At 28.0% G+C, this 25730-nt stretch overlaps 1 protein-coding gene across 1 annotated transcript in view; it reads right to left on the bottom strand.

Annotated features, from left to right (window-relative positions):
* Nucleotides 1-24743, bottom strand: part of LOC100212966 (transcription initiation factor TFIID subunit 1) — a 90189-nt gene extending 65446 nt beyond the window's left edge. Inside the window, exons 1-8 of the mRNA XM_065811410.1 lie at nucleotides 24537-24743; nucleotides 15270-15375; nucleotides 14922-15035; nucleotides 14632-14670; nucleotides 9917-10078; nucleotides 6128-6384; nucleotides 2634-2840; nucleotides 789-1014 (exon numbers count right to left, since the gene is read on the bottom strand). Of these exons, the coding sequence (XP_065667482.1) occupies nucleotides 789-1014; nucleotides 2634-2840; nucleotides 6128-6384; nucleotides 9917-10078; nucleotides 14632-14670; nucleotides 14922-15035; nucleotides 15270-15375; nucleotides 24537-24629 (1204 nt within the window). The 5' untranslated portion in view covers nucleotides 24630-24743. The remainder of the gene's footprint in view (nucleotides 1-788; nucleotides 1015-2633; nucleotides 2841-6127; nucleotides 6385-9916; nucleotides 10079-14631; nucleotides 14671-14921; nucleotides 15036-15269; nucleotides 15376-24536) is intronic.
* Nucleotides 24744-25730: the final 987 nt, after the last annotated feature.

Here is a 25730-nt window from a genome sequence, read left to right on the forward strand (position 1 = left end):
AAACTATACTTCAAATTAAATTTGCATATATTTACAATTATCAATAATGTTCAAAATTATCAGCAGATACATTTTACACCTATTAGAAAAGAACTACTTTGATAAAATATTTTTAAAATTTTAAAAGTTTCATTCAAAATTTCTAATAGTAGTTAATATTTGAAAAATTCTAAAACTTACTAAAAAAGAAGAGCAAAATCTTGTAACAAGAAAGGTGCTTACTAATTTTGTAATAAGAAATGTACTTTTTAATTTTGAACCGTATTTATATTTTACATATTTTACATTTCATCTATAAAGACTCATCAGAAAAACTGATTTTCTGATGAGTCTTTATAGATAAAACATAGCGTAAAATGAAAAAATTTGATATGTCATTTAATACTAATATATAAGTGTGTGTGTGTGTGTGTGTGTGTGTGTGTGTGTGTGTGTGTGTGTGTGTGTGTGTGTGTGTAAAAACACTTACCTAACTTGAGCTTCTACCATCAGTTTCTCCTTCAGCAGAATTATTGGAAGATAACCCTGGTGATGATCCTGCTGAAAGAAAAACTGGCGGTAAAAACTAGAGTTAGCAGGTTTAACTCAGCACCCTAATAACTAAAAATAATTTTGAACTTTTAACTTTTTATAGCAAATAGTTTAGGAATTGATGAGCATTATAGCTAAGCAGGTAATATGTACTGAGATGGCTGAGTCAAAAAATCAAAAAAATTTCATACTCTATAAGAGTCTTTAAAGCCTGCAAAATTAATTCATAAAAACTTATTTAACTGATGCATTTTTACCTTTATTAGCATACTGGTTTAGATAAGCTTGCATTGTTCTTATATTTCCTGATGGAATCCATCCTGCTTTCATATGATTCCACCAAGTGTTGTTCTCTTGATTATAATCCTGTTCAGTCCAAATTATTTCATCCTCCCACGATTTTAGTGCAACCATATTAAAATGATCATCCGATGGCAATTTAATGTTAGCATCTTTTTCTTTATCTTCTTTTTTTTGTTGTATCTAAAATTTATTTAACATCTCTTTAATAATAATATCATCATCATCATCATCATCATCATCATCATCATCATCATCATCATCATCATCATCATCATCATCATCATCATCATCATCATCATCATCATCATCATCGTCATCGTCATCGTCATCGTCATCGTCATCATCATCATCATTATCATCATCATCATCATCATACTCATCACCATCTTCCTCATCATCTTAATAACATTTATTTTTATTTTTCTTTGTGCACTATATAATTTTAGGAATCACTCCATTGTATAGTTTTAACTATATAAGTGACAGCTAACTGATTTCTGTAAACTTTTTTTTTTTAAATGTTAATTCACATCCCAAGAGCCCAAAAGGCTACTACAGTAGAGGAGGCTACAATAACTGTGGTTACAACCCTCTCTCAACCTATAACTCCAAAACACAAACCTTGACAAACGAGTTTACTGCGCAGAGTAACTAGTTGAACGCAGTACTACCAGGGACATGGTGGGTATCAAACTTAGAACTTCTAGCGTATAAAGCAAGCACTCTACCACTACACCACATACCATATTCTTAGCTCTTGATTAATAAAAGGATTCCATTTAGCTAGTTAGCAAGTTTAGTGCGACCAATGACAACTGTAAAAAAAATATTAGATTGGTTTCTATGGTTTCATATGTTTCTATGGCTTACCTAGTCATAATAATACAGTTTGGTTTAATAAAGCAAATAATACTTCCTACAACAAGAATATAATTTTAAGATTTTGGCAGAACAGGAAAAAAATGGATAATTAAATTCGAAACTATTTTTTTAAGACTACACTTCAAAACAAGTCAATTTAAATTGAGCCATTTTGTTGTGCAGGTTTGACCAAGGTTCAAATTTTTCTTTTTTTAAGTCTATTATTAAAATTATTTATATAATTATTTTTTATTTTTTTATGTATTTTTGCTATGTATTATATATAAAAATACATAAATAAATGAAAAATGATGTAAAAAATTTTAATAAAATGTTCAATAAAAAAAGAAGATTTGTTTGCTAAATTGTCTCAAGGTTAAAATTTTCAGTTAAAACCTTGCCAAACCAGCACAACAATTTAATATCACGCAAACATTTAAGGCAACAAAACAACATTTTAAGCAAGTTGGCTTAGCAATTCACAAAGCTTGTTTTAAAATTTTATATTACAGTTATTAATAAAATATATTATATATATCTATATATGTATCTATATATGCATCTATATATGTCTCTCTCTCTATCTCTCTCCCTCTCCCCCTCTCTCTCTCCCTCTCTCTCTCTCCTCTCTCTCTCTCTCTCTCTCTCTCTCTCTCTCTCTCTCTCTCTCTCTCTCTCTCTCTCTCTCTCTCTCTCTCTCTCTATATATATATATATATATATATATATATATATATATATATATATATATATATATATATATATATATGTATATAATACAAAAAAGTAGTAGAAACTATAAATAAAGTAACACAATTATACAACTTTTTAATGGATTGAAAATTTAGTGCAAAGTATTTTCATAAACTCTATTTTCCCATAAAATAAAAAATTAAAACAATATAAAAATAGCGCAAGAATAAATAAAAAAAACTTACTGATTTTTCTTTGAAACCATAGTTAAAAGTTCCTTTATCAATAAAATCACTATGTTTTTTATACCAGTAGTATGCTGGTCCTGACATCCATTCAGTTGTGCATCCTTCATTTGATTTAGTTTCAGCAGAACTAATTTGATTGACTTTTAAGTGTCTTAGATATTGTTCACCATACATATGAAGAGGAATCGGTTGAGTATGGAGAATCTAAATTTAATTAAATTTTTTCAATATTACAGTTGTTTCTTTTTAAGTTACAATAATGAAACTTCATAGGATGATATCAAGTAATAAAATATGCGTAACTATAAACGTGGTAGACTTGTTGCTTGGTAAGCAAGAAGTAACAAGTTGTTCTACCAGAAATGTGATAGTCCCTATCACATTTCTGGTAGAACAGCAATCTACTTTTAAAGCAAACCCGTTTTTGTCACCACAGGCATTGCCACAAAGTATTACTGAACTTTACAATGTTTCTAGGTCAACTATAAGTTGTGTATTAAATAAAATTTTCGATTTACCAGCTGTCAAACCCTTAAAAAAAACCAATGATGGTCAAAAATCAGATAAAAAAAGATTTCGTCAACACTATAAAAATTGGTAACCATAGCACTGGTCTACTGTGATCTAGAGTGACAAGAGGATCTATCAGGTATTTGCACTTACAGAACATTATGCTTGACTCCTTTGTTGAATGGTTGTTATCAAGTTAAAAACTGGGAAGAATAAAACAATGAATAAAGTGAACATAAAAGAGCAACAACAATTAAAGAAAACTAAACAGAAACAATGAAAGAAGAGATTAGAGAACAGAAAAAGGAAATAATGTGAAGAAATGAAACTCTTCAACTACTAACTTCAAGAGCTAAAATAAATAATTCATAACTTATAATTTATTAATATAAAGCTCATAGCTCTTAATTTAATATAAACAAGTTGAACAATTCTAAATTCAACTATGAAGAAATTGAAAAAACTGTATTGGTAATATTTTAAAAAGCATAATTTATGCTTCAAATTGTAATAACACAATAATTTATTTTAGATAATTAATAGCTGGAATAATGATCCATATCATATCCTTAAGCAGCTAGCTTTAATTAAAAACCAGAAGAAATTTGCAAGATATTTTATTACCGTATGTCTGCTCATCTGCCTTGAACGCACACAGTGAATGTATCTTCAGACAATGATATGTAGCTCAGATGGAAAAAAATAAGGAGATTTGTAGTGCTGAAAATCATTGATATAAGAAAAAATAATGACATAAGTGACAGATGGTGAAATAGAAAAGTACCAATGATAAATATTAAAGCAATTAATCTGATGGACAATTAATTAGAAACAGCAGATTCAGTAAACCAGTTTTTACTTGTTGCTTAATGAAGCAAGACATAATACAATTTATTGACAATCCAATGATTGTGATTGCATTGGAAAAGAGGTTACTAGGGCTTTAATGTTGGTCTTATTGACTACAATGGCACATAGAAAACAGATGCCAGAGTGCCATTCAATGAAAGATTTGCTGAAAATGTCCTAATCAATATTTCCATTGCTATGTTTTAAATTTAATTAAATCTTTTTAAATAGTTTTATTTTGATTGGGATAGTAACAAAGCAGTAGCCAAAACTTCAATTAAATGTTTTCAAGTTTAAAATTAGACTAAACATTAAATGTAAAAATAAAAAAAATAATTTTGTTTAACTTAGATTACTATTATTCTAAATTTTCATGTTTTTTTTTCTTATCAAAAAATTTTAATGTTTTTTTTTTTTCCTTTCAAAAAACCTTATTCAAAAAACACTTAACCATTTTTTTCTTGTTTGAGATCTTATAAGTCTATATAAACGTTTTGTGTTTAATGTGCAGCAAAAAAGATTTGTAAACAAAATCAGTAAATTTTTTGATATTATGACATTAACTTGTTGACATAAGTTAATTTAATAACAAACATAAAAGAACCATTTAGTTTAAATAAGCAATTATATTTTTAAATGTTACACTAGTAATAGTACAAAATGAAAACATAAATACTATTAAAAAAATTCTAGCTTGTATTAATATTTACTTAGTTTATTAAGTATTTTAAAATAAGACTATGGCATACCAATTCAAACTTTTTGCTTAAAATGTATGCTATACATAATTTATTTGCTTGAACTTGAATTTCTAAACAGTTTTTAATTCTTTTAAATTTTATTTTAAATAGTAATTTGCTATTTTAATTTTTTTCATCATGGTTAACCACCCTTGTAAATTTGTGTTTTCCTATTTATATTTCATTATGCTATTGGCTGATATGCATACAGTAGGAACTAGGTGGACTTGAAATTAAATTTATTTAAATTTAATTTCAAGTCCACCTTGTTCGAAGGATTAACATTTAAAGTAAATAAGAAAGTATATATTGTATATTGGAAGAGAAATGACAAAAACATTAAAAAATATAAATATTTGTAATATGCTAATGAGGTATGCTGGTTTTTGATTGGTTGATTTGCCATGTAAACTTCCAAAATGTGTTATTCCAACCTTTAAAAAGGTTATTTGATATTTATACCTTATTTTAAAAGTCATGTATAGAAAAACAAGTATCAGTTCTCCTAATTTATTTTAAAAGTGATAAGTAAATTAATTGATCAGTGAAATAAAGAAAATTCTAACCACGAAAATAACTATGCTATGAAATATATCAAAATGGCTAAAAAGTCAACAAAATGTAACTATTCACTTCAATATCCCCAAACAAATATGATTTAATGAGAATTAAAAATGATTATTAAATGCTACTATCATTCAAGTAAAAAGGAATAAAAAAAAATCAGACTTCAGCCTTCTCATACTCAGTATTGACTTGATAAGTCAAAATTTTTGTGTGTGTTGTCGATATATATGTACCTATTATGTGTAATCTACATATATGTACCTTTATGAATATAAATTTGATTGTTTTTTAACTTTTTATGCAATAATCAAATGTCTCAATAGTAAATTTATTTAAGTGAATGTTCATAGTCTCAACAATCAAATGTCTCAATAGTCTCAATAATCAAATGTCTCAATAATCTCAATAATCAAATGTCTCAATAGTCTCAATAATCAATTGTCTCAATAGTAAATTTATTTAATAAGTAAACATGTGAATGTTCATTTAAAACTTTTTTTATATTTCAAACTTTATTTTGAAAATACTGTAAATACTGAACTGAACAGTGTTCACTGAATATAAATACTGTTCAGTTCTACTACTGTTCAGACTACATAACAATGAGTTATAAGAGAAAGTTAAAAACAAACTAGAAAATCAATTTTAGCAAAGAGTTAATTTTAACAAATATCAATAAATCAATATTATAATAATGATTGAACTAATCAATAGGTCTTACATTTCTAATCTATAAAACTAATTAAATAATGATTGAAGTTTAATATGATAAAAGTCTTTGAAAATATTGGAAAAAGAATAAAATAATTGTAAGATTGAACTTACTGCATCATCAATTTCCAAGTCTTCTGGCTTGGGAGTTGTACCAAATTTTAGCTCAAAACCTGTTGTTTTTTTTACTGTGTCATTAGAAAGTAACTTTCTTTTTCGCTTCTTTTTTTTGTGCGCTTTCCACTGGGCAGAAACATATTTTCTTGGACCAAATAAACGTGAAAACCGCAAAACTTTATTTGGGCGAAAATCTGGAAATAAGTCTGTGACAGACTTTCCTTCTAATGATGCTAAGCTTGTTATAGGGCAGTCTAAAGAGTTTTTAAAATATTTCAAACATTCAAACAAACAAAACAAATACTCAAAGAACTAAAACATAAACATTAAAAACTGCACAACATTTCACAAGATTCTTAACTTAACAACAAAAACATCTAAGTAGCTCAAAGTTAATAAACTAAGGATTTATATTTATAGCTATAACACAATAACAATGCTTAAACTATATTAAAATTGATAATGATATTTATTGTTAAATTTTTAAATTGTTAAATTTAGAAATGTGCATAGTAAAAGGAAAAAAAAATTTAATTAAGAAATGAATTAAGTTTGATAGATCATGATCAAGTAAAAATTTTCAAAAAACAAAAAAACAAAACAACAATATGGACATAACCAAAAAATTTGTTGAAATTTAACTTCTAAATATTATTATCTAAACTTTTTCATAAAATCTGTTAAAGATTTACAAGAACTTGCAGACTTTTGATTTTACAAAAATGAAAAGGAAAGCTGCTGGTTCCTCTAACTTATACCTTATAAGGTACTTGTAGTAATGTTGTGACGCTGTTTTCTCATTAAAATTAAATCTGATGATATATAAATGAAGTATCTTTATTATTTTCATTGCAATATTTGTACATTGCTTGTGGAAATAAAATACCATTTCCCATATCTCTAAGCATGGTAGTGTTGCTAAGTGCTTAATTGCACCATCTATCCCATCACAAGGATGGTTACCTTTATAGTTGCCAAAAAATTCCATTTACCAAATAGACCAAAATCTTCATGATGAAAACAAAGGTTTAAAATATTTTTGAAATTTATATTTAACTGCATATAAGTATTCAATATTTTTAATTTGAGTTAATTTAAAATCATTGTTGATAATCTTAATTTTAAACACTATGTTCACATCATGTATCATAATTTCTAAAACTAAATAAGCACAGAATGTGGCGCACATTGCAAATTTGTCTAATAAATAAGCACAGAATGTGGTGCACATTGTAAATTTATCTAATAAATAAGCACAAATTGTAGTGTTGATTGTAAATTTCTCTAATAAATAAGCACAGAATGTGCTTGAATTCTATACTTAATTCTTAATTACTTCAACATTTTTTAGTCAATGGTAAAAAAAAAATACGCACCTTTTACACATATGAAGAGTTGCTCTTAAACGCATATCTTTGATAGCTCAGTGGTTTAGTGCGCTGTCATCAGTGTTGTTTCGGGGTTCAAGCTCTCCCCTTAGCGTAATAATTTTGAATTTTTTACATCTTGTCATATATATATTTATAGCAAAAAAATAAATATAGCAAAAAAGACTATTAACTGTTAAAATAAAATTTTAACAGTTAAAAGTCGTTTTCTATTTTTTAAATAAAACTTTTTGCTAGCTACGGGTAATTTTTTTTTTTTTTGCATCCACAGCTGTTCCTTCTGGAGTAGCAGGACGGGCTTATTAAACTTTTTCTTTATTAAGTTTCAGACCATAACTTTTTTTCAGACCATCTGCAGCTTACTAGGACTAATTAGCATTTTAATAATATAATTGTCATGACCTATGTGCAACATATTTCTACCCGTATTTTGATGTTTTTAGAAATTTTAAGCATTTTTTTTTAAATTCTCTCCCTTTTGTTTGTTATAGTATATTATATCCTTATATATGTTATGTATATATCTATAAAACTTCAAAAATATTTTATTTTGTATTTTAAAAAATCAAAAAAGATGGAAAAAAAAAAGTGCAGGGATTTGAACCCTATTCACTTCAGAAACACTGCAAACTAAATAATTTGGCCAAAACTGGCGTATTGTTTAATGTTTTAACACTATTTAATAAACAAAAGACTTTATATATATGTCTGTGCAAACACTTATGAATGAGCAATGACAGCAGCAGCAGAACTAACTTCATTACTAAAATATTATAGGATATATTCATTATCAAAATATTATATATTTGTACACAAAAAATTTGTTTGTGTACCAGTGCATTTCCATTGATATTTACTTCAAAACTTCTTTAGAAAAAAATGAAAAACCAAAACATTTTCAGCATTTTAAACTCTATTGGTACTAAACTTCAGCATTGCAACATTACAACAACAACCTCATAATGGTAAAAAAATATTTTTGATATTTTTCCGCCCTCATTTTTGAGTCAAAATTGAAAAAACTTCAATTCATTGTAAATCTTAAAAACAAATTTATTTAATTGTATTACAAATACTTATTAAAAAAATTTATTTTTAAAACTATATACCCCTAAAACTCTCTACACCTTCCTCCCTAATTAGACACTCCTGCATTAGACAGTCCCTAACAGTAGCACCAATTTTAGGAATTTATAAAACAGAAAACAAAAGGTTTACAATAAAAATAGTTTTCAAAGAATAGTTGTTTTAGTAACTCATATACATAAGTTACTAAAACCCATATCATATAGTACATATAATATCTATAGTACATATCATATAGTACATATAATATCTATAGCACATATCATATAGTACATATAATATCTATAGCACATATCATATAGTACATATAATATCTATAGCACATATCATATAGTACATATACTATCTATAGCACATATCATATAGTACATATAATATCTATAGCACATATCATATAGTACATATAATACCTATAGTACATATAATATCTATAGTACATATAATATCTATAGTACATATAATATCTATAGTACATATTATATAGTACATATAATATCTATAGTACATATCATATAGTACATATAATATCTATAGCACATATCATATAGTACATATAATATCTATAGCACATATCATATAGTACATTTAATATCTATAGCACATATCATATAGTACATATAATACCTATAGTACATATAATATCAATAGTACATATAATATCTATAGCACATATCATATAGTACATATAATATCTATAGCACATATCATATAGTACATTTAATATCTATAGCACATATCATATAGTACATATAATACCTATAGTACATATAATATCAATAGTATATATAATATCTATAGTACATATCATATAGTATATATAATATCTATAGCACATATCATATAGTACATATAATATCTATAGTACATATCATATAGTACATATAATATCTATAGTATATATCATATAGTACATATAATATATACAGTAAAACAAACTACCTCATATCATATAGTACATATAATATCTATAGTACATATCATATAGTACATATAATATCATAGTAAAGGAAAAGATCATCAGATGATATACTTTTTTGCATCTTTACTATGATGTTATATATACTCATATGTAATATATGTAGTATATATGATATTATAGCAAGATAAGCAAGATAAAAAACATATTATAACCTTTTCTTTTTAAAAATATAATCCAAGGTTATCCGAGGTTATTTCAGGAATTTTTTGTTCTATTCCAACAAAAACAAAAACAAATTTAACAACAACAACAAAAATCCACATCCCTAACATTAATTGCAGCTTAATTCAAAATACTTTATCAGAGAAAACATTAACAAAACAAAATAACTACCTTTTTGTGTCAAATTGTCCAAGGAAGACTCGCATTTCATACTACCATGTACAGGTTCTGCAGGACTGGATGGTGAAAATAAATCATTGACCTCATCGGTTTCTTCAACATCCATTGTTTCAGCTTTAGGCACAATTGATGGAAGTGGAATGAGCAGAGGAACTTTAAAAAAAAATTTTTTTTTTTTTGTAATACAATACATAATGAATTTTATTTTGTATACATAAAGGCTTCCAGTTTTTTAAAATGCATGTTTGAGCAGATTTAATATATAGTTAGTTTATATATTAATTATAGTTAGTCTATAATATATAGTTAGTTTTAATATTAGGAAGTGATGCATTTTTCAACTACTAATTATATTTATTCTATGCTTAGTTTATGTTGTTTATTTATTTTATGTTCGATTGATTTTATTGATTGCAATATTATATTTATTTTAATTACTTAAGATTAGATACGACACACACACACACACACACACACACACACACACACACACACACACACACACACCAGGCTTTGTTTTAAATAAAAAATGCTTTACGCAATAGCCTAATGAGAATTTGACATCATAAAATTCTCGTTATTTTTTTTATTATTTAAAGGCATTAACTTTTTTAAATTACTGCAACAATAGTAATTACCGCAAAACGATTTAAATGTGATTTAACTTCTTTTTTATTATTACAATAAGGAAATGTCTATTTTATTTTATTTTTTTTAAGTATTAAATAATTAAATTTAATATTACATTTTTAAAATGTTTGAAATTAACAAATTTTTTTCTTTTCTCAACATTTGCATAAATGAATTAAAATATGTTAAAGTTTTGAATTTTTAAATTTCTAACTGCAGCTTTACAACTACAAATGATTTCTTATTTAAAAAAATTAGCAAGTAAAAAATTAAAAAATTACATCAATTTATTTACTTTATTTATTAAAATTTTATTATTTTATTAACGATTTTGTTGTGAAAGCAAAAATTATTTACAAACATTATTTATTAAAATTATATCACTATTAGTTTATTTAAAATTTAATTTTGAGTAAAAAAAAAAACAGTTAGGAAGAAAAGCTGAAAAAACAGAAGAAGAAAAAAACAGTTGTGATAAAAATGAGCTAATTTTTTAAAGAACATTAAAAATTGAAAATGGTAGTATCATCAGCATTGTTTGCTGATGACACTACCATTTATTCTTGTCTTGATAAGAAGGCAACACTCTCAGATTGCTTGGAGGAGGCATTTAATCTTAAAAAAGATCTCAATTCTGCTAAAGCATGGGGCTCTCAGTGGCTGGTGAATTTTAACTCAGATAAAATTTCTTACTCTGATTTCTATTCTTTATCTCTATATATCTCAAATTTGTCCTTGTATGGAATACTGTTGTCATATCTCGAGCAGATCATCCAATGATGCCCTTTTTCTTTTAGACAAAGTGCAAAAACACATTGTAAACATAGTTGGACCTGCTCTTGCAGCCTAACTTCAACTATTGTCACATTGATGTAATGTTACTTCTCTTTCTCTTTTCTACAAATACTATAACAGACGCTGCTCTAAAGAGCTAGCATTTTTTGCGCTATTTCAATTAAGTCTCATCATTTCACTGTAACAGTTCCTAAGTGCTCTAAAAATTCTTTTTTGTCTAGTTTTTTTTTTCCAACATCAGTTCTTTTGAATTCATCTTGTTTTCCTGATTCATATAATTTCCAATCTTTTAAGTCACCTGTTAATCGTTATCTTGTTTTTTTTTTTATTAACTTTCTAAATTCTCTTCCAGTAACTTCTAGTGGTTATCTATTTAAAAAACTCTAATAGCAGTTGCTTGCAGCTTTGTTGGAAGTGAAGATGTTTAAAAAAAAAATCAAGATAAATAATTTTTAGATATTAATTTAACCGAGGCTGGTAAATAATTATTAGGTGTTAATTTTATTGAGATAGATAAATAATTATTAGGTATAATTAATATCAATAAGTTAAAATAGTTTAAAAAGTAATTATAAAAAATCAATTAACTACATAATCAAAAATTAAGTTACATAATAGTTTAATTGAATTTAAGTTTAGAACAGAAAACTGAAATAAAATCTATGCATTGATTTTTACTAATTTTATTAGGTTTGGAAATGGAAAAAAATCTCTGCTTGATTTAACAAGGTTTCATTTATATTTAGGGTTGAGCTTTTACAGTCTTTTAAATTTGCTAGTGAAAAAAATGCTTAGTTTATGGATAAATATCATTAAATTCAGTAAAAAAATAAAAAAAAATACAGAAACTCATATAAATTTTTTTGTTTCAAAAAATTTTTTTTATGAGATTCAGATCTAATATCTTTACTGATAATTGTTATATTGATAAAGAATGAGCTTTGAGGAAACCAAGTGTAACAAATAAATTGTCATTCATTCCGGATCGAATCTTGGTCACATAAAATCCAGCAGCAGAAGCTTGCTCAGACTTTATACTTGTTGGTGGCCTCCATTGCATTGGACAATAGTTCAAGATTGATAGTTCACTTTTCCAGTAGCTTTATAGAGCAACATTTCTTCTGAAATGCCTTTGAATTAGTTGTTTGAATTGTGTAGCTGTTCTTTGGTCGAATACTGAACTGCTTCCTCAAGTTTAATCATCTCTATATTATACTCATCTTTAAGTGAAAGTGAAAGATTTTGTCAAGATTTTCTGAGCCAGGCACTTCTTGAATAAATTTTAAGTCACCTGGACTCATTGGGAAAAACCTAGACAGCAAACTTTTGGCAGTCTTTTGAAGTACAGATTTTAAAATGCTGGATTGGAAAGATATCTGTACAAGCTTACAACATTCCTCTGCCTTCTCTCTTCAAAATGTTTCAGAATTGCGCTCATTTTGATTGAGCTTTAAACTTTGAGAAAGTATTGAATCATCGACAGTAGACTGTTTCATTTTAATCTGCAGTCAAGGAAAAAACAAAGATGATGACCAATTACAAGTACACTTTCATCAAGAACACTGACTTTGATGTCTGTATGGATTCATCACTGCTGACTTCATCTTTGTTGCTTGTTACTTGCATTGTGTTGTTATTAATTTTTCAGGAAAGCTTCTTGTACAGCACTTCTTGAACTGCCAAATGGGCTTCATGAGTGTAACATGTTTAATGCTTAGTTGGAAACAGTTTTCTAAACAATTTTCATTTCTCAATTCTCAGGCCAGATCCAAACATTTTAACTTAGTTTGTGATTTTTCAGAAAAACATAACCTTTTTTACACAGTGCAGATCAGAAAAAAAATGATAGAGCTGTTAACAATGTATGGAAAATAAATCCATTCATTGCTGTAAGTCTTGAAATAACTTCTTAAACTGGCTGCTTTGGTAAAAAAAAGTTGAAATCTTAGACTTTTTTGATTCTGTTGCAGCTTTTGTTGTCATATTTCCCTGTGTTTCTTTTTTGATTCAATGTTAATTATCTAGGTGATACCATGTTCCAGTTGTGAAACTTGAGTATTTACTGACATTTTCACATATTTTGCAAGTCAGTGTTTTTCCTTTGTTTAAAGTGTAATGTTTCCTAACATCTAACATTTTGACCAAATCAAATTGATAAAAGAAATTAGTAATGTCTCATGTAAAATGTTCTGTTAAAACTTAACCAATAGAACCAATTTCCAAACAAAACACACAACAGCTTAGTTAATAGGAAAGTGATTATTAAATTGTAATTAAATTTTTAACCTACTGATCATGTTATTTCAAACCTTATAAAATATTTTAGAGCATTTTTGAGCATAATAATTCTATTTACAATCTTTGTTTTTCAAATTTTTGTAAAAGACAAATAAACAAGGTGGTGGAGTTCTGATTAACATAAAAGAAAACAATATACATAACATTAGCCATGATACATGCATTTCTGACGGTGATAAAGAAATTTCAAACAATAAGAAAAATAATACTAAATTAGGTGCAACTGAAAATATAAACAAAAGTACCAAAAAAAAGAAAACTTATTTCATAATTCAGGATTTCAAATGTTTTGTTTAATTTATATTAAAGAATATAATTTTTGCCTGTAAATATAGATTTGTGAATAATCATTATTTACTGGCATAATTTTACTGATAAAAACAATTTTACCAATTTATCACTAATGTTTCGGTAAAAACTTAACTTCAATGCACACTCATACGACACCTCATATGAGTATAATGACATCTCATATGACATGAAAGTTGCATTATTTCAAAAACATTTTTAACTTTTTTGTTTTATTATTGCAGATTTAAGGCGGCAATATTTTATTTTAATATTTTGCGAACTTCTAAATAATAGTTAAAAAAAAACCATTTTATGGTCATAATAAATGCTATTGACGCATAGATACAATATAAATATTTTTCTCTTTTTCTTTTTTGTTGGAAAAACTTTCTGGATTAAAGTTGTCATTTAAAAATTAGTGTGAAAAAATATATATATATATATTATAATACCAACCAAAATCTGCAGAAATGTAAAAAACATGCAGTTCTAAAAGATGCAAATGAAGCGCATTTAAAAAACATGCAGAAATAAATATAAAAGAAAATTAATGCAAAAAATAATTAAAAAAAGTAAATATCCACATAAAATAAACAAAATACCTACAAAAGTATATACAAAAACACACCCTGACACCCTGATTAAAATTATTTCGAAGAAAACAAAGATAAAAGTTTTTATAATTAACTTACAATTTTTTTCTTTCACCTCATCATTATCATCATAATCATCTATAAAAACAATAAAATGATAAACATATAACAATAAAATATAAACATATAACGATAAAATGATGAACATATAACAATAAAATGATAAACATATAACAATAAAATGATAAACATATAACGATAAAATGATACACATAACGATAAAATGATAAATATATAACAATAAAATGATAAATATATAACTATAAAATGATAAATATATAAAAAAATTTTAATAAATTTTTCTTAGTTAAGATTAATGAATTTTCTACCTTGCTCCTTTTTGATATATAATATTGGTTTGGACGTTGATTGTTCATAGAAGTCATCAGCAAGTTCATCAATATTACTGTAATCAACAGAATCAGAAGACTTTTGTGTAAACTCTATAAATTTTAAAGGAAATAAATTAAAAGGTAATTATATAAACTAATCAAAAACCTTCACAAAAAAAAAAAGAAATAATCACTTTCACATAAGAAAAGTTTATCAAAAAAAAAAAAAAACATTTAGATGGCTGCAAATTGATTTACAAATGAAAATAAAAAAAAGTTCTAATTTAGAAAATCAACTCTCAACTAAAAAAATCTCATCTGAAAATTAAATATTTGAATAAAAACCTTGAACAGTTCCGAACTCATCTTGAGTTTTCTCTTCACTAATGTCATGAACTAAACTTTGTAACGCTCCAAATTCAGCAAGTTGACCAAGCTGATTTGCTGCATCCTTTAAAAATTAAAATGTTTATAATTCTAAAATTAAAAAGGTTTTTAATTTTATCATCATCAATGGTAGCCAATCTTATTTTCCATGATACTGGGTTTTTGTTTACTTTTGTATTCAGCTATTAAAAATAATTCATCATCATCACCATCATCATCACCGTCATCATCATCATCATCATCATCATCATCATCATCATCATCATCATCATCATCATCATCATCATCATCATCATCATCATCATCATCATCATCATCATCATCATCATCATCATCATCATCATCATCATCATCATCATCATCATCATCATCATCATCATCATCATCATTATCATCATCATCATCATCATCATCATCATCGTCATCATAATCAACACCATCATAATGATTGATTAGGTAGTTTTCAAATAAGTCACTTCTTTAACACTTGCAACCTTGTATATTTTCTCTTATAAATCCAAATCCTCTCATATTACATGTTATCCAGTGTTTCTGTTTTTCTTAAAACTGCCTCTACTTTTTTCAGCAAAAAAATAAAATGTTGATCTAATTTTTTTCAATCCTAAAATTTTGCTATTGAAAAAAAAATTAAGATCCTTCCAACTATAGAACTGTTTCTTTATCATCAGTTATATCATTCGGTATCTTTTAGATGATAATTTGATAAATAAGAATCAGCATGGTTTTTTACAAGGTAAATTTTGCTTTACAAATTTAATTGAAAGCCAAGATATTGTAACTCTAGCAATGGATCAAGATTATCCTATTGATATCTTCTTCACTGACTTTTATAAAGCATTCACCATAAAAACTTATATTAAATATTGAAATGTATGGTATAAAGGGATTCATTCTTAAATGGATTGAGTCTTTTTTATCAAATAGAAGGCAAAGAGTTGTTCTTGAAGAAATTGCTTCTACGAGGCTTAGTTTTTTAAGTGGTAAATACGCAACTAAATATAGAAAAATGTAAAATAATGCATGTCAGTAAAAGAAATAAATTAATTAAAAATATCAATAAATATTACATTTCTGATTATCAATTGAGTACTGTGGATTGTGTAAATGATCTTGGTATAATGTTTAAAAGTGATCTGATATATGGTCATCATATATCTGTGTGACTAATACCAGGATATTCTGAGCTTCTGTATGACGAAAGATTAAATAGACTTAATTTAACAACTTTATCTATGAGAAGAAAAAGAAGCGATTTAATTAACTTTTTTAAACGTCTTAATTCTTATCAGCAAAATACAGTATTTTCCCTAAGAAACTTTTGTCGACCAACTGGGCCAGCTGGAAGTGTTCGTGACTATAACCACAATCATAGATATACTTCTGAGAACTGTAGACACTCGAGTAGAAGGAATTTTTTTTCCAATCATGTTATTCCAATTTGAAACAATTTGCTGTTTGATGTTGAACTTAATAAGTCAGTGTTAAACTTAAAAAAAAGGCTTGATGAACTTTATTATGTGAATTAAAATTTCAGTTTAAAAACTTGCTGCTAAAATGGATTACCACTCAGTGAGCATTTGCTCACCCCAACAATTAAATAAATAAATATGAAAATACTTTATATTTTTTCATTTTTATAAATTATGTATTCTCTAATGGTTGGGGGTTGTCCATAAAGTATGTACGCCAAAAATTTTGAAATTTGACCCCCCCCCTCCCCCCTGTTGCCATGCGTACTTTTATGTCCCCACCCCCCCCTTAAAAGTACGTACGTTTCTCAAATACCCCCCTTCCTCAAATATCCCCCCCCCCCATCCCTCTTTTATTTTTTTTTCCTAATAAAAAAGTTTAATTAAAAAAAAAAAAGACGGAGGGTACCTTAGATACTTTATACGACCCCAAAGCTCTTTGTTTGCGCATCTTAAAAAGTTCTTTAATATATATATATGCAAATATATATATAGTATATATGCAAATAATAATTTAAATAAATTTAAAATTTTAAAAAGATAAGTGCGTATTTGGGCGAGAGGTTAACGCGGCGGCAATAGTCGTCGGAGATCCAGGTTCGATTCCTGGTGAAGTCCATGTAAAACTTTTTTTTGTTTTAATAACGAATCAAATGTAAATAAACTATACTTAAGGTGGACGTTTTTTTCAGGCACCCCTCTTTTGTAAGTAAAAAACGAGTCTAAGGTGAGATCAGTAATATTGAAAACAAAGGGTAAAACCCAGTGGGAGAGGGCAACAGCAAATTTTGTGCCCTTTTGCTAATTAAAGAAGCTTTTTATTTTAGCAAAACCTAGCGGTCAAATTTGGAAGATTTTGAGACGCCATTGACACGTTTTTTTTTGGGGGTGACTCTGTCGCATCAATTACGGCCCTCAGGTCTTACTCAGGGCCAGTATATAAGGGGTGGCATGTGTGCATGGGCCCCCTCAGAATTTTTTGATGTTCCAGATAGAAGACTTTCACACATCGTGCAAACTTAAGTTTGTTAATATGCCAAATGAGGTGGCCTTGCAAAAAATTTGGATGGCGGAGGCTTGGGAACAATAAGCCCTAAAGCGTTTGCCTCCCCCCTTCCCTGCCCAAACGCGAGGGAAATATGTAGCAAAATTTTTAACTTTAACATTTAAAACTAAATTTAAATTTATCGACAGATTTTAATTTTTGTAGAAAAATATTGTAAATTACAAAAAAGTTATGACCATGCAAAATTTACATCCCTCTTATTTTGGGGGTCGGGAGGGTAAGCATTTTAAGGCTTTTTATTCACAGGCCTCCGCCATCCCGATATTTTGCAAGGCCTCCTCATTTGGTATAGGTATAAACAAACTTAAGTTAGGAGTTTGCACGATCTGTGAAAGTGTCCTATCTGGAACATCAAAAAATTCTGAGGGCGCCCATACATGTGTGTGCATAGAGGAAAACTATACCCTCTACTCGATATACGATACATCTTTTTATGTTGGCAAACTAGAATCTTTAGTCAGAATGTAACTTTTCTATTGATTAGCTGGTTAATTGTGATAAATTAGAAAATCGAAGTACGTACTTTTAAATAAAACCCTCCCCCCCCCCCTCCCATACGCTTTCGTACGCTTTTTGAAGACCTCCCCCCTCCCCCTATGAGCGTACGTACTTTATGGACGACCCCTTGGCAGAAAACTTTTGAAAACTGAAAAACTGTATGAGGAAGTAAAAGGATGCAATACTGTTGAATGAAAAGTCACACAAGTCTGTGTTTAGGTGGGTTGAACAAGAAATATTAATAGATGCATTGATAAAAAGTATATGCCCAGGTCAAGTAAGTATTCCAAAGACTATAGTTGCCAAATATACAACTACAGTCTTTGGAAACCAGAAGATGATAGTCATTAAAACTATGATCTAAAAATATAGTTAAGGCAGAAACTTGGACTTTAGTCAGTTATTAGTTGTTCAATTTTATAAATAGTGTTTCTTTTTAACAATGGTTTTGTATGGCCATGACCTCTTACAAAAGTAGTTACATTTTATAAAAACAGCCTTTTAGTAAAACATTTTTTTTACTATTCATAAAAAACTTAAATTCTTTGACAGATTTCATGGCAATTTAAAAACTTGATGTGATCGATAAAGAAATATTAGGAATTTTATATTATTTTTTAATAGAGAGCATAGTTGAAGTGAATTAAAAATAAGACACCATCAAATGTTTTTGAGTAAAAAAGCTAAAAAGAAGATTCTTAAAAAAGATTAGATTTTTCAAAAATGAATATATTATATAAAAGATGCATTTTTGTGTAAAATCATTAATTCTTGCACATTAAAACTCACCATTGTGACACTACCATGTGTCGAAATGTTGTTAATGAGTTCATCACTAAAATCTCACCATTGTGACACTATTTGTGTCAAAATGATGTTAATGAGTTCCTCACTAAACACTCACCATAGTGAGTGTTTAGTGGGGAACTAAATAAATGGTGTTAATTAATTGCACTAAATTAAAAACATGTTCAGAATATTTTTGACTAAAAAAAAATCACAATAAAAATTATTATAGCAACTGAGTTGTTCAAAGTTGGTAAGACAAAATAAATGTTGCAAACTAGTTTTTATACTAATATGTACAACATATCACTTCAAAAACTAGTATGCACAAGTTTACAACATGTAATCTACATGATTGCAACATGATGTTGCAACCTAGTAAATCATCGTCAACCTAGATGACTATAAACACTTTTTAAATATTTTTGCATTATAGAAGAAGACTGTTAGCCTAATGGCTATTTTTTTTTTTAACAGAACATTTTACTATCCAGCTTGTTGGTAAGTCCTAGGCCTGATCAACACTATGCAGTTTTTATCTTAATTTTCTTATTTTATATGATCATAATCATATTTTTGAAATATGGTGGGAATAATGATCAGACTATTTGAAGTGACATTGAACATTTCATGTTTTTATTTTTCAGATTATTGATTCATTTTGGAAGTTTGTGCTTAAGCTTATATTGTTCTTAAGAATATCTAAAAAAATTTTCTAAAGTTCTAAAACGGATTTGTTAAGAACCATTAAGGTGTCTTCACCATCAGGTTCTTTTTTTTTTCCTTGAATTTGTTTTATCACCTCAGTTTTGCAACTGAATAAAAGTGACACAATATATAGCTTTATTGTGTGTGTTTCTTCACCTTTTAGCAAACATGATACTGATGTTCATTCTTACCCCACTGTTCATAGTCACCCCTGTTGACGGAACATGTTGTAAACTTGTAGCTGATATAAAAATTTTTAAACATGTAGAATAAACAAATTCTTGTCAGGTCAGGTTATCCTACTACTGGTAACATGTAACCCAGAAAAATCTGCTTCATGTCCTGCTGCCTTGAAGGATACGCCTTTTAAGGCAAAAGCTAGGAGTTGCCAACTCAGACTTAAAACACCCCCTGCCTTGGGGCTCGTGGTTGAGTAAAGGCTAGAGATGGTGTTGAGTAAAGGCTAGAAATGGTTTCAGCTGTTGATGGAATCAGAGAGGCTGATTCCATCAACAGCTGAAAAATATCAAAGTATTAACAGTGCCATGTTGCGCATGGATGGTGTCCCTGTTTGTACTTTTGGCGTGCATAGCCAAAGCCACATTTGGAGCTCTTTGTTACGGCTTAGGGTTTATTAATAGTAATGAGGCAATTGCTTAGCCTATAAAACAGTGTTCTGAGTACCATCTACGCTTTGAGTCAAGTTCTTCAACAAATTTAAAAATGAATAAAGTACCAAAAACTATAAAACACAAAAACCCATCGTCATCACCAAGTTCTCTAAACCTATCATTCACTAATATTTGTGGTCTTCAAAGTAACTTTTCTTCTGTTGAGTCTTATCTCTTGCAAAAGTTCACCAGACCTACTTGCTCGTTGTGAGACTAATTTGAGTTCAGTTGTCTCATCTTGTGATCTTAGTGTTGATGGTTATCTTCCTTTGATTTGTAAAGACTCCAATGGTTACATGCTTGGCCTGGGCATTTAAATTCATAAGATTTCACCCATTTGTTGTGAAACTAGATTTGAATCCACAGACTATTCTTACATGTGCTTTCGTTAAGCACTACTTCATTCTATCGCCTTTCTCTTTGTTCTATATCGCTCTCCTTCATTTCAAGACTGCACTCTTTTTAATGTTATTTCTGATCATATTGATCAAGCCCTCTCTCTTTTTTCATCAGCTAATATTGTTGTTGTTGGTGACATTAATGCTCATCACACTGAATGGCTTAGCTTTAGTGTCAGTGACTCCACTGACATTAAGGCCCTCAACTTTTGCCTTTCTCAATCTCTAACTCAAATTGTAAACTTTCCTACCCGCTTTACAGACGACCCAAATCATTTACCTTCTCTACTCAACTAATGTCTTGTTTCTGATCCTAATCAGTGCTCAGTTTCTCCACATTCACCCTTAGGTGCTTCTGATCATGGATTGATCTCTCTAAAACTCATTCTTCTTCATCATTTATCATTCTTCTTCATCATCTGAATCGCCTTATTATTGTACCTCTTACGACTACCTTAAAGCTGACTGGGATTTTTTCTGTGATTTTCTTTGTGATGGCGCTTGGGTAGTAATCTTTCGTCTTCTTGTTGACAAACGTGCTTCTTACATAACTTCATGGATTCAGGCTGGCATGGAAACTGTTATTCCCTCAATGGTTTTCCTCATATTGTGCTGCTGCGATTGCCAATCGAAACTGTTACTTTGATGTCTATAAGCAAAACAATTCTCCAGAAAACAGACATCTGTTTATTACTGCTAGAAACCATTGTAAAAAGGTTTTGTCTAACGCCAAAGCCCGCTATTCTCAGGTCATGAAATCTCGTATTTCATCACAAAAATTAGGCTCTCGTGACTTCTGGAGAATCTTTAATAGTATCAATAATATGGGCAAATCTATAATTCCACCTCTCTTGCATGGTTCAGACTGAATTGTTTGCTAAGAACTTTTTATCAATATCATCTCTTAATTCTGGAGAACACTTGAAGTGTTCTTCAGAGCTGTCGTCTATACTTCCAAAACCATTCAACAAGTGCTTATCAGAGTCTTGTTTTTCAGCCTGCTGGAAAGCAGCATCTGTTATCCCTATTTTCAAAAATTCTGGAGAACGATCTGATTTGTCTAACTACCATCCCATTAGTCTCCTTTCTATCAAAAGCAAAGTTTTTGAACCTATAATTAACAAACATTTAACCTCTTATCTTGAATCTAATAACTTTCTTTCTGATCATCTATATGGATTTCGATCTTCTCATTCTACAACTGATTTGCTAATAGTAATAACCAATAGGTTATTACTGTTCGCAAATCAGTTGTAGAATGAGAAGATTTGCAAATCGCTCTTGACATTTCTAAAGCTTTTGACAAAGTTTGGCATGCTGGTCTTCTCCATAAGTTTTCTTCTTACAGTGTATCTGGTAATATCTTTAAGATTATTGAATTCTTCCTTTCCAATTGTAGTATAAAAGTTGTCCTCGACAGACAGTATTCTTCTTCTTATTCTGTAACTTCAGGGGTTCCTCAAGGTTCTATCCTTGGCCCTATATTCTTTTTAATTTACATTAACAATCTTCCAGATATTTTCACATCTAAGGTGGCATTGTTTGCTGATAATACTATCATTTATTCTTGTCGTGATAAGGAGCCAACACTCTCTGACTGCTTAGAGGGGGCATTTGAGCTTGAAAAGGATCTCACTTTTGCTACAGCATAGGGCTAACAGTGGCTGGTGAACTTCAATTCAGATAAAACTCAGTTTTTTCAGCCAATCGTTATCGCAATAATTTAGATCTTCCTATATTTATGAACGGTAATGTACTTGATGAGTCATCCACTCTTCATCTTCTAGTATTAACTCTTACTTCGGATCTTTCTTGGAAACCATATATCAAATCTGTTGCAAAATTAGTTTCTTCTAAGGTTGCATTTCTTTATTGAGCTCGACACTTTCTTACTTTGAATTCTATTTTCTATCTCTATAAATCTCAAATCCGGCCTTGTATGGAATGCTGTTGCCATATCTGGGGTGAATCTTCTAGTGATGTCCTTTCTCTTTTAGACAAAATGCAAAAACGCATTGTAAATATAGTTGGACCTGCTCTTGCAGCCAACCTCCAACCATTATCACATCGTTGTAATGTTGCTTCTCTTTCTCTTTTCTACAAATACTATAATGGGCACTGCTCTAAAGAGCTAGCCTCTCTTGTGTCATCTACTAAAATTCATTCTTGTGTTACTTGTCATTCGATTAAGTCCCATCCTTTTTCTGTGACTGTTATTAAGTGCTCCAAAAGCTCTTATTCGTCTAGTTTTTTTCCTCAAACATCAGTTCTTTGAATTCGCTTCTTTCATCTTGGGTAATTCTACATTAAATCAGCAGGCTCATGTCACCCCATGTTTTAGATTTTGCTATTTTTTTTTTATGTTATAAGGTTTATAAAAATCAAGAAAATCTAAAATTTGGAACCTCCAACCCTTTACGGTTCTTGAGATATTCAGGATTCAATTATTATTATGGGAAGAACCTTGCCAGGAACAAGATGCTTCCACTATTTTATACCAATTATTAAATGTACAATTTCTTTTAAAAGGATGAGTCAACAAACTGATTTTCAGACATTTAACCTTGTGCAGATACCAAATGTGCTGGTTGTGCAGCAGGTTATTTATAATCATATGGATTATGTAGATTGCAATTATGACAATTTTTGGTAGATTGGAATTGTAACCAAAAAAGATGAAAGAGAAGATTATAAAATTCAATTTATGCATCCACATGGTCTCAGCCCAAGTTTTTGGTCTGCACAGGAAAATATGTGTTGGGTCCCATCAAATCATGTTTTATGTACCATTGATCAGCCATCTTCAACAAATGGTCGCATATATAACATTTCAAAAACTGAGTTTGAAATAATTATTGAAAAAAATAATAATGATTTATAGAAAAATTTCTAACGCATTATTATTTTTATATTTGTGTGTTATTTTTTCAAATTTAATTAAGATTTGGCTACAAAATTCTTCTAGTCACTTGTCTTTATGTTTTTAACAAATAAAAAAAAAAGGAAAGGGAAGGGGTTGGTAAAATGCTTAAATAATAAATTGAATAACTAGTAATGTCTTGTACTTTGAAATTTAGTTATTAGAATGATTTTTATTACCTTTATATATATTTAGTTAATAGAATGATTTTTATTACCTGTATATATATTTAAATAATTAAATATTTTAATACATAATTCAATAATATTTTTTAATATTCAACTTTAGCTATTGGTTTAAAAAATAATAAATAAACTTGCAAAAAAAATGATTGATCAGTTTTTGATTATTCTGTAAAGAGTTCAAACTAAAAATTATATTTTAAATATCATTTTTTATATAAATACAGTGAATACAAGAGTATTTACAGTATAAAAGTTGCAATTTGTTGATAAAAAAGCATTTACTAGAGTTAAAATCAAACTTATAAGTTGTAAAATAGAACATTAAAAAAAAAACCCAAATAAATTTGGGCTTTTTTGGTTTTTTTTTAAGGTAAGTTTTTTGGGTTGGGTATTTTACCAACCCTGTCTATAATACTGTAAGTTTAAAAAACTTTTTATTTTACATTAAAACAAAACTATATATAAAAAAAAAAATTTACAAAAAATTGTTTTTTAAACTTTACCTGATCAAAAAAATCATTTTCCAATCTTCCAGATTCATCAATATTTCCAAACAAAAATCCAGCAAGTAGTCCATCACTCACCTCTTTGCTCATTTTTTATTCATCATTAAGTACAAAGCTTTTTTAAAGAATGAGAAACAAATAATAATGCTCTTCGATCAATCTTTTTCTATTACATCAGATATATACCAGTGACATAAAATATATATATATATATATATATATATATATATATATATATATACACATATATGTATACATATATATATACATATATATAAACATATATATATATACATACATATATATATATACATATATATATATATATATATATATATATATATATATATATATATATATATATATATATATATATATATATATATATATATATATATATATATATATATATATATATATATATATAGTTCAAATTTAAAGAAGTATTAAATCAAAAGATTTTGAACCAAACTAGATTTTAGAAATATGCCAGTGTTTTACCATACCATATAAAATGTATTCAAAATCTGATTTTTCCCAAGGCTATACTACTTTCTAGTAGTAACTTTATAATATTTTTAATTCAACTTAACCATACCTTAACTTTATTAAATCTGGTACTGGGTAAACTTTTAAAACAACAAATGTAAAAAAAAAGTTAAGCACTTTATGTAGATAAGCAGAAAAAAAAATAGCTCGAAAAAATGTCTAAGCTGTCATTAAATTATTCATGTATTGTAATATATTAACATGAACTATATGTTAATATCTATTAAACAAATAATTAACACAGCATGGAATAATTTAGAAATGAATAACATAAAAATGATTTATATCATATATTAATATGTATAAACAACTGGCTATTGGTGTATAAGCAAACAAAAAAGTCTATTTAAAGCTTCTCTTTTGTAAAACATCATTAAAAACAGCTTATTGATGTGGTGAGTTGTCTTTTAGATAGGTCTAATTCTGGTGTTATGAATAAATTATTTATTTGCATACTCCAAAGTCATACTCCAAACTCCTAGATTGTGGTTTAAATGAGCATACAAGCAGATCTCATGAGAATATATTTTCAAAACTAAAAAGATATTTTGATGATATGTTTGAAAACCTTATTTATGATTAGTTATTTTTTTTTTAAACATCTTCACTTCCAACAAGCTGCAAATTATATCAGGAAAAGAA

The sequence above is a fragment of the Hydra vulgaris genome, chromosome 12 (assembly GCF_038396675.1).
Source record: "Hydra vulgaris chromosome 12, alternate assembly HydraT2T_AEP".
Taxonomy (NCBI): domain Eukaryota; kingdom Metazoa; phylum Cnidaria; class Hydrozoa; order Anthoathecata; family Hydridae; genus Hydra; species Hydra vulgaris.